The sequence below is a fragment of the Aplysia californica genome, unplaced genomic scaffold, assembly GCF_000002075.1.
Source record: "Aplysia californica isolate F4 #8 unplaced genomic scaffold, AplCal3.0 scaffold00373, whole genome shotgun sequence".
In the NCBI taxonomy this organism is placed as follows: domain Eukaryota; kingdom Metazoa; phylum Mollusca; class Gastropoda; order Aplysiida; family Aplysiidae; genus Aplysia; species Aplysia californica.
Window position 1 is genome coordinate 462,316 of NW_004797643.1, and position 15,135 is coordinate 477,450.

Sequence of the window (15,135 nt, forward strand, 5' to 3'; positions counted from 1 at the left end):
GGTGAGAGAGAGAGAGAGAGAGAGAGAGAGAGAGAGAGAGAAAGGGAGGGGGGGATAAATAGATAGTCGGAACACAATGTACTGTTCATGTGTTACTATTGTATTTTGTAAAGCGAACAGAACTTGCCTTTCTCCCTTCGGGATCGAGGGCTACTGTAAACCATACCGGTATATATGATTGTCATTGTTGATATTATTATTAATACAATGTGTAGTTATCATTAGTATTGTTATTATTGTCAATTATTATCATTATTTTTAAAATTCTTCACCTGTTCTCAGACCTTGTGGCGGCCCTCATCCCAAACGTGGAGCTGGCCATGTCTCTGTGTGGATCCTTCACCGTGGTTTTCATCGTGTTCATTTTCCCTCCTGTGGCCGAGATGTTGATCCTGAGCAAGGATGAGGGAGGTGTGCCAAAACTTGTGCTCGTGAAGGACTGTGCGATCTTAGTCTTCGGCGTGCTGGCCTTTTTTACGGGGACGTATACGAGTATAAGGGACATCATCCTCGCTTTCTGAACAAGTTTTCTTTTTTAAAAGGATATGTGTGTGACCTGGATTCTTTTATCTTATTTTTTTTTAAATGATGATGATGATGGGTTTGATTACGGATTGTCGTCTTGTTAGTTTTTAGAAAGGTTTCTACAGCACTTGCAAAAAAAAAAAAAGGTCATACAGGAGTCAAAGACTAGAGGTATTACAAGAGAGTAGCAAACGCAAAAAAGGCGAAGAAATAAGGACGATAGATGTTCGACGGGAAAGAAAGAGCAAACCGCACCAGAGCAACCACCCCGCCAACCACCCATTATGGCTTGTCTGAGCTTGGGACATTATTGTAGTAAGTTCACTGTACAATGCCTGTTCCTCTGATATTTTTTAAAAAAAAGGTGTTTTTACACTCCCATCAACACAATTTAGATCCTTTAGGAGACGGATTTTTCCCTCCTGCCTGTCAGGGTCAGCCCAGGCTGGGTGGAATACAATATTCTAGCAGAAAGACCAAGATATGACTTTCAATACAAATTCTCCGCACTCAGAAATTGAACTCGATTCTTTTAAGTGCGACAGCGAAGTGCTCAACGGCTACACCACAAATACCAGAGTGCATCAGGCAATACCATAGCATCGTTTTTGTTTTAGTAAGAGTTTTACGGCACTTGCAACACAATAAGGTCATAAAAGTGCCGAAGATTAGAGGTGTTACAAGAGAGTAACAAACACAAAAAAGAAGGAAGGGAGATAGAGACGATACATTTTTTATAGCAAAGAAGGAGCAAACCACACCAGAGCACCCGCCAACCACCCACTGCCATAGAATCACAAAACATTTTCTTTTTAAAGGACAAAGAATTTTGTCCTTAGAAAGTTAAGTTTTAGTAAAGAGTTTTACAGCACTTGAAACACAATTCGATTAGGTATTACAAGAGAGCAACATCCAAAGAAAGGAAGTAGGAGTGATACGGACAATAGAAGTCCTGAGAAGTCTGATAGGAAAGAAGGCACAAACCAAGACAGAGCACCCACCAACCACCTACAACCGTCTGCATGTTTCATTATTCGTAAGAGTTTTACGGCACTTGCAACATAATGAGGTCATATAAGTGCTGAAGAATAGATGTGTTACAAGAGAGTAACATAGACAAAGAAGAAGGAGGAGAGATAAGGACAATAGATGTTTGATAGGTAAGAAGGAGCAAACCACACCAGCGCATCCACCAACCAACCAACCACAACCTCCTGCATGAACAGAGAGACAGAAAGATAATGCTAAACTAACACAACATAACAAAAAGGAAAGTAAGAACCAACTAATAGGTGGTAAATCGTCAAATTATGTGTTATTAATAAATGCAGCATGATCAGGAAACCAAACCAGAAAACTCCCCCCCTCTCCAACTAAAACAAACTCACACATAGACACACACGAACAAACATTTCTCAAACAACAGGAAACAGTCACTTTTCTTAAATCTATTATTACAACAATAAAATAAATAGGTGAAGAGGGATTTCAGGGTGAAGCAAAAAAATGGTCGAACACACAGGTTGGTAGAACTTTTGCTGTGTGTAAGTTAAGATACGCACATCAACACAGTAACTGAAATTGTTTTACAGAGGTAGGATAAAGCAAGATGATGTAAGAAAAACCCAAAGGACAGAGGGACAGTGATGGAACACAGAGAGCTCAGGTTTTCTGTTAAAGAAAAGCCAGTTACCCGACAAGTCACTAATGGCCAAGATAAAAGCACAAAAAGAACTAAAGCACACTGGGATATAATGTAGACACACTTTCATAATCACTCACAGACAGCCTGAAGAACACACGAACAAGACATGTAAAAATATCTGGGGGAAATCAAACACTACATAATCTCAGGAACATGAACATGTATTTTCATAAAGTTGGAACACGTACATTGAAAAATAAATCGGTTATTAGTCCATGGCCAGACAACCCACAACCACAGCAAAGTAACAGTATTGTCATTTGAACTAGAATGATGACTTGGGACGTTTCCATTCAGGATATGTTTGAACAGAGTTTTATCGGCTATCTGTATGTAGACAATAAACACTTTCACAGTGAGACATATTAGTTCTCATAAGTAAAAAAAAAAGGATCAAATAGCCCTTGCCATATATATATCTGATTGCAAATATATAAGCTGTAAACTAGATTGCACAATGGGCATTACGCAGAACAAGAAAATATGCCAACATCACCGAAACCAAGAGGTAATACTGCTAAAAGCCTTAGAAACAACAGCAAAGGTTAAATATTGTACAATCCATTGTAAATATATTATATATATATATTTCCACACTCAAAAAAAAAAATATTCCTTCACTCTTTATTTCATCAGCGGCAAAGTTCGATATTTCAAAAGGCATCTCTATTGTATAATAACCTGAAATTTAAAGATTACCCGAGACAAAAAAATTTGTAGCATTGTACAAATTTTGTAGACTAGGACTAAATCTTATGGCAACAATTTTTCGGCATATTTTCATAAATATATATTTTTTAAATCGAAGACTCAACTCTCAGTATTGTAGAACAATTCTTGACCATAAATGACAACAGTCACGATAAAACCAAATTAGTGGCAAACAATTTAGAAAAAAAATTGCAAGTGTGTTATGCCTCTATCAACAGAATTTACATTATTTAGGAGGAAGGCTTCCGATCCTGCCTGTCAGGGCTAACCCGGGTTGAGAAAGATACAACCTCCCAGCGCAAAGACTGAAAAAATCAATTAAAATTCTCCCCATTTGGAAGTCGAACTCACGTCTCCTGCGCATAACAGCAAAGCATCTAACCACTACACCACAGAAGTGACGGCCGAGTCGCCATGACACAAAATCAGCGGCAAGCAAAAGGTTCTCTCTACACACACAAAGCAGAGGTACTCAACATATACAGAGTAGAGAGACAAAAAGTATCCTGCCTGAGCCTGGGCATGAAAACTATGGTCCCTCTACTCCGTCTAAAGCAATAGACCACAGCTGGAACAGCCCCACTATAGACCCTCTGCTCGGTCTAAGCGTCCACAAAAAAAAATGCCCTACAAACTAAAAGCCTGAGCATAAGAAAGCTAAAACTAACACTGAACCTGTCTGACTATCACACACGGTGAATGCGAATGTAGTGAGACGTATTCTCAGATTAGCATCAGGGTAAGAATAATACACCACAGATAAAATAGAAAAAACCCAGAGGTAAACAAATGCATAGAAATGTTTGGAACATCTGAATGTCATTAACAAAAAGGTCCTATTCATAAACATGAAGTACTTAAGTCCACAAAAGAATGATTCAAGATTATGCCATAACTCTCCTAACATAAACAAATGTACAAATTGTGCGGAAGATTATGCATCTTACCATGTTATTTAGCTACCTGAGAAACTTTGAACAAAAAAAGGAAGTATAAACATGGATTATTAGGAGTATGTGAACAAGACTTTTTCTTCGTATGTTGGGGAAGTTTTTCTTCATGTCTTCATTCATGACAAAATTTACAATGTTTCATAATGTTTGAATTGATGGACAAAGAAAAAACTTTTTCATTTATGTGACCTTTGAGTCAAAAAAAAGAATAATTTAAAAAATAAAAATAACAGGACTGCAGGGGACAAAAAAACCACAAAAAAACCAGAACCCCCCCCGTGGATTAATTCTCTCATAAAGAAGAGTCAATGGAATTCTAAGCACAAGTGTATTTGACACAATAAAAAAACAAAACAAAAGTATCAATAACCTCAAGACATTTTGTAACGTAGGCAAGAAAATTTGGAATGTTGTTTTTGAAAAAATTTCCTGAAGAAAAATCAACATAAAGAAGAAAAAATAGCCCTTAATATTTTACCTTGGTTTATGATTTTTTTTTTACAACACAATACAACATTTTGACATGAGATCACAGCCAGCTCAGGCTAAAACAGATGCCAGCAGCCAATGAGGCTGTAAGGTACTCAAAAGAGATTTGATTAGAACTTCCTCTTTCTCTTATATAGGTGTACCTTATGTCAACTAACTATTCATCTTAACAATTATATTTTTTCCAATTTTCAACACCCAGTCAAATTCTTGAATGACTCCCCATGTCTATATAACATTCAGAAATGAAGCCACTTTTCTATTTTTTTAAAGAAAGTTTTGGCAACAGTTTTACATCACTTGCAACACAATAAGTCATTATATAAGACTTAGTGATGAAGCTTATTTTCTCTTGCCCAGCATATTATATTATGGCTTGTATAGCTGCTACCAGCAGACAACCACAAAAAAGTTATTATTATTAATGTATAGCTGCCAGTCTTTCAAAACCAAACCAGACTTTACCGAAACTGTGGGGTCAAGATGTGGAGCAATGGCCATGCAGCTCTCCCTAAACCCTTCACACACATTTCTCCTTTCAATAAATTCGTGCTCAATAGTTAACTATGGTATCAGAAGCAACCTATGGTTGACCTATCAGCTTCACTCAAATTAATATTCACAAATCCAGTCTTGAAAGTTCAGAATTTTTTACACCACTGGCAAATCCATGAGGAGCAACACTAGTCCTTCAAGTAAAACAGACTTTCTTGCTCACACCCCCAAATATGTACTAGATTTTTTTTTTACATGCTGGTTGTTAACTATGAAAATGTATTTTCTGATACACACCTCTGTCAACACGTAAAAGATAAAAAAAACAACAGAATTAGGTTATCTCTACATTCAATGGTACTGAAAATTCATAAGAAATGCCATACTGGGTATATGTCCCAAGATGCCACCTAGCAGTCGGAAGAATTATGAATAAGAATAACTTAGCAAAGAGTGTTGAGAGTAAATATGCCACACATCTCTATAGAGTAAAATCCACAACCTATTACTTTCCTGTATCTTCTTAAAACAAAGCGTTGCTGACATGATGTTATTCTCACACACACACATCCTTATTGAACTAGAAGTGACGTATTAATTTTCAAAATGCACCCTTTCACCCATACATGAATTGAAATAGACACGGGAAGTTTCAAAATGTGACAGGAACTTACAGAAATATGAAAAGACAATAAACCACCAGCGGTTAAACGATACTGACTCTAATCGTGACCTGTTAATATCAGCAAAATTTTTGAAGGAATTGAAAGCGTGATATGTGTGACCAACACCATAATATTACATGTACTGGTATTACTAGAAGAGAAATGTAAATGAGACAGTTTTGTCTAAAAAAAGAAGTTGTAAACCATGACACTCTAAAATATGCCACTAAAAAAAATACAGGCATAAAAACTACATGAATTAGAGGTACAGTTGTGCATATATTACTAAAAGGAAATGCTGTCTTTCACCAATAGAAAACAAGAACCAGGTTGCATTAGTGATCTTGAGTATTTGGCTCACATTTCTGCAGTTCATGGCGAATTTTAAACAAAGCCCGATAAACTTCCTGAATCAACACAGGCTACAACTGAAGTTTATTACAACGAACAATACAACACACCTCACAGGCTCACAGCAAAGTCGAATCATGTCATATATATCACAGTGAAGCAGGCATGGCCGTGAACTCCATTCACAGGACTTTACATTTTGTGTCACGACATAGAGAAATCAGGAGCTCGTCAATCTTTGGGCATAAGGAGTTATTGAAATTACCTTAAAGCCTGTTCATTTGTCTTACTTTTGATGAAAAATACACCCAGCTATCTTGAATATTAGTCGAGATATTTGCAATAGAAAGAGGTAGGGATCACCTGGTGTCAGAGGTAACATTTGCAAGAAAACAGTTGCCAAAGTTTGGCCACTTCCGAAGCTTGAGTGTCAGTGAAAACTGCAAATTTACATTTTTTGTGTCTTGACCAACATTTTTCAGTAAAATAATAAAAAGAAATTAGTTTTCAAATTGACATAAAAGGTGTTGAACCAAAATTAAAAAAAAAAAAAGAAAAATGAAAAAAATTGCCTAGTGGGTGGGAAATAAGTTGACTTCTTCAAGTCCATTATTTTGACGAGCGCTTGATTTCACCACAATGCCAAAGACTTCATAAACACAAGACACCAGACAGAACATCAGTATTTTTCCCATAGAACTGAATAAACAATTGACTTTCTCATAGTGAGCAAACAGATATATATGTTATATGTTTAAAAAATATGACTCTTGGTGGCGAACAATCATTTCTGTAAAAGGAAATTTAGCATCCACCTATATGGAGAGTTTCCACTGAAAAATTTACAAATGCCAAAAGCTGCCCATTATGTATTTCAAATATTCATGCAGTTTAAGTGTTCACAACTTTCTTACATGAGATATAGACCAGCTACATGTATACAATTCAGTGCGCTAAAAACAATATTGGACTTCAACCATGTACAATACATTAACCGTGATCAGCTTCGTTGATGAGCAAGTGCCTGTGTATGACAAAATTCACCTGGCCTCATCAATAACAATAACATTTCTACATCAAAACAAAAGAGCAAAGTACAGGTACACACACAACTTCCAAAATCCATACAATTGTTGATTAGCCAGCAGAGATGGGAGGATTGTCGTCAGCCTCAGTTCTGTATCACAATCATGAAGTAGTCGTGATCTGTGGAGCAGACAAAGCAAACTCTTAGTTTAGTTTTAGTAGGTTTTACGGTGCTCGCAACTGCATAAGGTCATATGGGTGCCAAGGGGTGGATGTCAACAGAGAAGTCCTTACAGGGAATCAGACTTACTCTGCTCACCTCTCTAGCTTCAACAGCACAAAGTCTGCTTCGACTATCAAGGCACCCCGGAAATAGCGGTCACAAGAGTGACAAACATACAAAAGAAGTAGAGGAAAAAGGACAATAGTAAGGATTAGGAAAGAAAAAGCAGCAGTTCCCTGTTGTAGATCAGGCACAGTTATGAGCATGACATTGATGAATCAGCCCATTTACAATTCTACTGTGCATGAACGAGAAATGTCCCCCTTTGGGAATGGTCTAAAGACACTTCAGTCAGTCGCACCGCCCCTGGGGGGTAAACAAACTCTGATCATGTATAGGCCTATATACAATATAATATAGATATCATAGGTAAGCTGTTCAAATGTACTAAACCCAAAAAGCAAAATTTTTCTGAAAAGAGCAAAAAACTTTCCCTTAACAACTGTACCTACATTATGTATTTTATCCAACTTTTTTTGACATTCAGAATGTGAATTTCGGTAAAATGCTTCTTAACTCATTTGCTACGGATTATTTTTGGCTTGTAGACGAATTTTTTTCGGGAGGGCGAAATGAGATGATGACTAGTGCGCAGTTCAAAGGTCTTTGGGACCACAAATTCATATAAATATCAACATACAGTCGAACCTGCGTAAGACGGCCACGCATTGTCGAGGGGAAAAGTGGCAGTATAAGTAGGTAGCGTAAACACGGCCTCGCGGGCACTCGCGGCCTTCCGACCGCGTGGTATCGGTGAAATCGGGGTAATTCCGATCGCTATTTCTTTGCTCTTTCGCTATAAAACACCAAGTGCCGTACACCTTGTAAAAGTTCAGCTTTTCCTCGTTACAATGGTGTAAATTGTTTTTATGTCCGATTAGTAGGAGCTGGAGAATTGCCGACGAAAGCGAAGCCCCTCGCCGTCGGAATGCTTGGTCGGCCGGTTGAAAAATTGACACGGGTGCATTCAAATGCTTCGCGGAACGAGGAATGATTAAATACCGTCTTTTCATTGGCGGAGAACTGTAGAGCTTTAAACGGGCTTTCCCGTGGTATGTGTTTTGCCTTTGGCGTCTAAATAGAAAGCTTTTAAAAATACTGTCAAAATGTTTAAAGATAATTTTTTACCCATAATATGTCAAATACCGGCTTTAAAAATATATCTAATAAAAGACCAGCTTCTTTTCTATTAAAATATAGTAATCAGTCTGGAATTATTTTTTATCAATCCTTCTGCGAGACTCAGAAAGCATGTGACCCCGCACGCGGGGTACACTACAGTATAGAGCCGACTTTATTATCTGTCAAACATGGGGTTGCAGCCAGTGACTGACTTTAACAAATTTGATCAAATTTTAAACAACTACCATTTTCTTAAAAATTGACTGAGAGGTTAAAGAATGGTACCAAAATGCTCAGTGGATATAGGCCTTTCAAATGGAACTGATAAATTTGGCATACAACTACTTTGAAAATTTAGTTTCTTGTACCTAGTATAAGACATCTGGCTATCTTAGGCAGGACTGATCAAAATGAAGAAAATAAACCAATTACTTCTGAGGTCCCAACTGGAGGGGGTTGTATTCTTAGGACTGCCCTAGGGCTGATTAAAATATGTTGTTGAAAAAAAAAGAGATGGAGGCGAGATAAAGACAATAGTTGTTTGACAGGAAAGAATGAGCAAAATACACCTGAGCACCTACCAACAATCCACTGGCACAGTTCCCCAAGCTGAGTTCTTCAAAAATTTGATATGCAAGTAATGTCACATGAGCACCTAATAGGCCTCCACACTTCATTCACAGAAAATCTGGACTACAATATTTCTCTAACTACAAAACTTTACAACACAGTATATCAGGTTGCATTTAGAACTTCAAGAAAAATTGTTTACCAAAAAAAAAAGAAAAAAATTATCAGCAAATAAAACAAGAAAGGCAACAAATATAATTATTATACGGCAGTTGGTAATTTTCATTTACTAGTTTTCATAAAGCTCATTTCAAAGATACATGCATCAATATTTATATTCTTAAACCATGTCTCTAAAATATTCTAAAGTTATAAAACTTCAAGTATGGGAAATATACCTGGAGCAACAAGGATTTCATGTTTTTTGGATCGAACCCTTAAGAAGCGCAGGTCGTTTAGCGAGTCAATTTCCTTAATAACCGCTCTAGCCTTGGACGTAAGGCTGTGAATCTGGCTGGCATAGTGGATTGAAGTTGCATTGTCGAGCGTGGACTTCAGTGGAATACCTGGAAGATGGATATAATGGTGTTCATTGACATTACAAAATACAATCTAGCATGCACATATCGAAGTCAGTTGGAGGCAGAATTCTTTTCATAATGTCTGTAATTCGCTGTGTAGGAGTGTCAAACAAAGAATACAACGTATGCCCAAAAATTGGGAACCTCAAACTCTGTTCGCTATGTGCATGGAACACTGTACATGCAATAGAATAAATAGACAATACCTAGTCACTCTGATGGACTGAAGCACAAAATCTCTTTGCCGTAATACCACCCAATACTTCTGACAAGAATGCTGGGTAATACAAGCAACTTTACAAGAAATGCAACGAAGAGTCTAAAAGTGGTCGTGGCATGCTTTGAGCAGACTTTGTACTAAAACAGCATGGCTATAAGGACAGAAACTGACACATGTTTTCATTGAGACAAAATCAATTACAGAAGCTAAAGTACTAAAGATCTTCCTTTCCACATCATTTTATCGCATCTGCATTTAGGCTGGGAGGATGATAGTACGAGGTGCCATCTTACCAAACCAGATGATAGCGAAGGCCCTGGTCACTATTAGATTAAGAGCTAAGAATGTCTTGAAATGTTCACAGTCTGTCTTTTTAATAAGATGTAAAGTACATACATATAGAGTTTACTTCCCAAATCCCAGCACTGATATTGATATGTGCTACATGAATGTGATCTATAATTACAATTATATAATATTAATGTTTCTGCTGCATAGGGGTCAATTTTTATTTCCTTAGATGATAATGCACGAGATCAACTTTTTTTTTTGGTAAGGTTTTACAGCACTTGTAACACAATAAGGTCATATAAGTGGTGAAGATTAGAGGTGTTACAAGGGAGTAACAAACACAAAAAAGAAGGAGGGGAGATAAAGACGATAGATGTTCGATACGAAAGAAGGAGCAAACCACACCAGAGCACCTGCTAACCACCCACTGAGCTATGCCAATGTATAATAAAATGAGCAAAGAACTTCTGCATAATAACAGTACATATGGGTACTTAGGCCAACGGAAGCCTGAAAAACAATATTATTAAATTTAGTAAGTGCAAAGAAATGACCACCAAAAGTGAGACCAAAACTTTCAAAATCACACAAACATCATCATCAAGCTGCAGAAGCTGCCAGAACTGCAGACCATGCTCTGTCAGATTGCCTAGGCCAGCTGCCAACCAGGGCAAAGGGTCTTATCCAGTTACTACAGCTTAGGACTGCACAAAACTTGAGATTAGTTTGGCAACTACATATAGTCATATGAAAGTGAACACTAGGAGAAACATTACCTATCTCAAGGCCGTAAGATAGGTACACCAGTCAAGGAGTTCATCATTAGCTTCAATTTATCACTGTGTGATCCCATACACACCGAAAGATCAGAAACTTACCATCACTGTTGACAATTATGATTCCAATGACTCCTTTGTGAGTTTGAAGTCTCTTGATAATCTCATCAATTTCTTGAGACTGAAATGAGTGCAAACAAAAAATAAACCCAACTGAGTTTATAAAAATATCAAATTAAATTTAGCCTTTGAATTTACGTGAAAAACAAAATAGTTTTCTTTCAAATCCTATATAATAAGGAGTTTGGGAAAAAACAATCACATTCTCAAGTACCCCAGTAAATTAAGATTAAATAACCAACCATAGCAAATGAACGTTCATTGCAAATACACACAAATAAAAACGTGTGCTTTCATATCAATTTGAGCTATTTAAGTAAAGAGAAAAAAATCGACATAATAAAATTATCATTCAGTGCTGAGAAAAAGAACCATAGACAGACAGAAACAACAGAGGGAAAGTAAAAAAAATAGGACCTATCAGTGACTTCATCAAACCACTAGCGTTACATTTCAATATAACTCGCACAAATAATGCAAATAAATACAAAATTGCAAATAAAAATGTGTATCTTCATGTCATACAATAACAATAAAAGTCGCATAAACGACTTAATCTGATGGAGACAAAATCCAAGAAGAAAGATGAATTTTACGCAATTTCATAATGGGTTCTTTGACGGGCAAAAAAAGAGAAAAATCGGAGAACTCTTGACTTTATTGGAGCACTTTGCTTGTCTGTGATGTCTGTTACATCAATCACAATGAGGAACTACAATCTGATTTTACTGTGCTCTGACTGGCTCATCTACCACAGCAGCTTAGGAAACCCCTCTGCTCAACAAACAAAATAAGGTGGATAACTAGAAAGTAATTGTGACACCCCCCTCCCCCTTAATTTCTAATTTCCAATACGTTGTTTGTTCCATGAATTAGTTATATCATGAGTACAAATTTGTGGGACTACTTTCTCAGCTCAAGTCAACATTTTCTTTGATTCAAAGAACTTACGCAAGAGACTTTAGAGGGGCTGTGTTGTTGCTCAAGTTATTTGGAATTTAAGAGATATCAAACATGGAGCAAGAAAGTAAAAAAGAATGTGCATCAATTTCTTTTGCTCTTACATGTGGGTTTGGCTTGGACAGTGTGGAGGAGGCATATTTTTTTTTATTCCCCCTAAAAAGTTGTGGAATAATAGGAAAATGGCCTGTAGGCTCTTACACTTAGTCTCAAACAAACAGAGCAATCATCAGATGAATACACATCTGAATTTGAATGACAGTGGCATGAGCCTTAAAATTAAGCCTTCCAGAGTTGGAAGTAAAAAAAGAGCCTGAAGGATTTGTTTGTAACAAGAAAAAATGTTGAAATCTACTGCATTGCAAGAATTAGTCCGGTACAGGTAGCCTACAGTAAACTAGTTGGGGATACGGATAATTGGGTTTTGGCCCCAACCATAGGCCTAACTATGGAGAGAGGATTTTGGCTCTATCGACGATTACTTCTGGTTCTAAATGATTACCTTTCGACATGCGTGCCCATCAGGGAAAGGATGTTTTATGCACGGAGAGTGAGAGATATAAAAAAATGCAGTGAACGTAGTTAAAAGGCTACGTTCAATGCACCCTGAATGTAGTTTGCAATTTAAGGATGATCTTGCTCACTTCACCCCCTACCCTTTTCCCTTTTTTTTTTTTTTTTTTTACTCTCCTCCCACCCCTCTTCCTGCTTTGGCCTTCTTCCATTCTCCCTTGTTTCTTCAAACGACTTTTATTTTCAAATTGTCGAGTGTTGCGGGGTCCGCACACACAGGAAAAGGACTGAATTCGTGTTTCATGCGTTGAACCAGCGAGGACTTGTTGACCGCAGCTGTTTTGCAGTGCCCACCTTTGCCCTTCGTAAACTCTGCTTTTGGACCACCGCTGCATTACTTTTTACTCGAGTATTCCTGTGCTGTTCCCTCATTCACTTTGAGTGACCATAGTGTTTTCAGTCGTGCCTCTGTGCTAATGGTGGATGATCGTTCACGGCGAGAACGCAGTCACTGGGAAATGCTTAACATCAAATTGTGGTTAAATTCAGGGGGGCACCCCCTCCCCCATATTTTTATTAGGAGAGGGGCCCTGAAACCTCCTTTTGTTTAAAACAAGTTTGTAAAATATTACGACTCATTTAGTAGGCTGACTGAAAAATAGCAGCACATCTCTCGCTCTCTTTCATTTTCTGATAAAACATCGACACTGAATATTTAGAGTCAATATCTATCTAGATCTATATCCAGTAGCCTACTCTTTGGGGTCAAAACCGGAGAAGGTCACTAGATCAAAATTCAAGTTGCACTAGATCTTGATCTAGTTACAAAAAGCTGTGAGCTTACTCATAAAGCCGACATATTAATAGTACCAGTAGCCTAAGGCTAAATTATACCATAGTCTATATTCCCACTTGTGAGGTGTATCTAACGACTAGATTCTAGATCTAGAATCTAGACCTAATCTAGACTCTAGAATCTAGATCCTAACCTGGCCTAGATCTAACAGTTAATCTACTGACTCGCTAGGCTAGGTCTACAACAGTAGGTTTGTTGGTAATTGTTTACTTTCTCTCGTTTAATTCTGGGGGATCAACTTTTTTTTTATTTAGGTGCGCTGGCTTGCCAGGTTTTCAGCGGACCCAACCCAAATTCTATCATGATCCAGGGTACACAATCGAAGTATAGAGGTCTAATACACAACGAGAAGGGGTATTATGTTCACCATCCGGTTTTTCGCGCGATCTGTGTTACATGGCTGCTAGAAGAGGACGACCCTCTGCAGCCACTAACATTGTTCCCGTTTGTTTAGGGAGGCGAATGCACTCCAAGACCTGCAGATTTTCCACAGAGAGCTATGCAACATCACAAGTAGTTTTGGATTCAATTAAATGGTTAGCAGAGCACTGTTTGATTGCAAATTCGTTGTTATGCTCTTCTTGTAATGAGCCTTAGATGAGCTTTCAACGACGTCAAGGTGACATTTTTGTTGACGGTTGGGCATGATCCTGCAAACGTTGCCGACGTCAAAGGAGCATTCGGAGAGGATAATTTTTTTAAGGCTGACACCTGTCCTACACTCAATTACTCAATATAATTTTTTACTGGGCATTTGACTTGCGTCAAACCTACGTTGCAGAAGACGTTAGTGTTACCCCAAAAAACGCTGATAGATGGGCAAAACTACATTAGAGACATTTGTGCACAGTATCTGATTGACCACCCACTGCAACTTGGAAAAGGAGCTAACTAGAGCCCACTACACTGGCTTCTGATTGGCTGTATATAGTGACGTATGTACACATACCAAATTTGGTAATATTAAGTATATGACTTTAGGCCTAGTGGAATATAGTAGGAAATCTAGGTCGCCATTGAGCGAGCGAGTGTCTGCTGGTGATCTCTATAGTAGAGCAGAGGCAAAGCAAAGATCAGTATAGTATAGATAAAAACTACAGTAGTTCACTAGCTTCTACCCCCTGTGTCAACTGTAGGACATATATTGTTCTAGTGCCTTGTTAATCAAGTCATTGTAAAAAAGATACGTTCAGTCTAAATGACTCTAGATCTAGTTTTTAGCCAATCAGAAGCCGGTGTAGGCTATCGTCCTCATGGCGTCATTTCATTGATATATTTCAGCCAATCAGAAGCCGGTGTAGTGTGCTCTTGTTAGCTCCATGTGCAACATGGTGGCCTCAACAGGACAGTAGAAATAGATGAATCCAAATTCATGCACCGAAAGTACCACCGGGGTACGTATCGTGAAGGTCACTGGACACTTGAAATAATAGAAAGACTAAGAGAAAGTGACAACTGTGTACTTATTCCTGTGGAAAACCGTTCAGCAGCCACTTTACTCCCCCTTATCCAGCGCCATGTACTGCCTGGAACAACAATAACTGACCAGTGGGCAGCCTATAACGGCCTGCCAGACCACTTAAGTGTAAATCACTCCCTGCACTTCGTAGACCCCAAGAACCCTACAGTACACACTAACAAGATCGAGGGCAACTTGGCTCACTGCAAGGCCAAGTTCCGGGCCATGCATGGCACCTCAAACAAATTGTTTGAATCCTACCTGCAGATATATGTTAAAAATACAACACAAAGACAATCTTTTTTGAAATATTCTGTATTGGATTTCATTTTATTACAGCACATAAGGTAAGTGAATAAAATATGGTAACATAGAAGACTAGTAGTAGTAGTAGTATAAGGTTTTACGGCGCTCGCAACTGCTAAGGTCATATGAGCGCGCGAAACACAAGTTGTTCGCCTCTG

The 15,135-nt window shown here is 38.0% G+C and overlaps 2 protein-coding genes across 2 annotated transcripts in view; one reads left to right on the top strand and one right to left on the bottom strand.

Annotated features, from left to right (window-relative positions):
• Positions 1-554, top strand: part of LOC101856909 (proton-coupled amino acid transporter 1) — a gene marked incomplete in the record, with an annotated part of 25,360 nt that extends 24,806 nt beyond the window's left edge. Inside the window, 1 exon segment of the mRNA XM_005103478.3 lies at positions 283-554. Coding sequence (XP_005103535.3) covers positions 283-521 — 239 coding nt within the window.
• A 1,267-nt stretch (positions 555-1,821) lies between these two features.
• On the bottom strand, positions 1,822-10,944 carry LOC101857127 (dynein light chain roadblock-type 2; the record flags this gene model as incomplete). The annotated part of the gene is given in 3 exon segments (XM_013085431.2): positions 1,822-7,100; positions 9,294-9,461; positions 10,866-10,944. Coding segments are annotated over 3 exon segments (282 nt in total), but the record flags the coding sequence as incomplete, so codon positions are not given.
• Between the last annotated feature and the right edge of the window lie 4,191 nt (positions 10,945-15,135).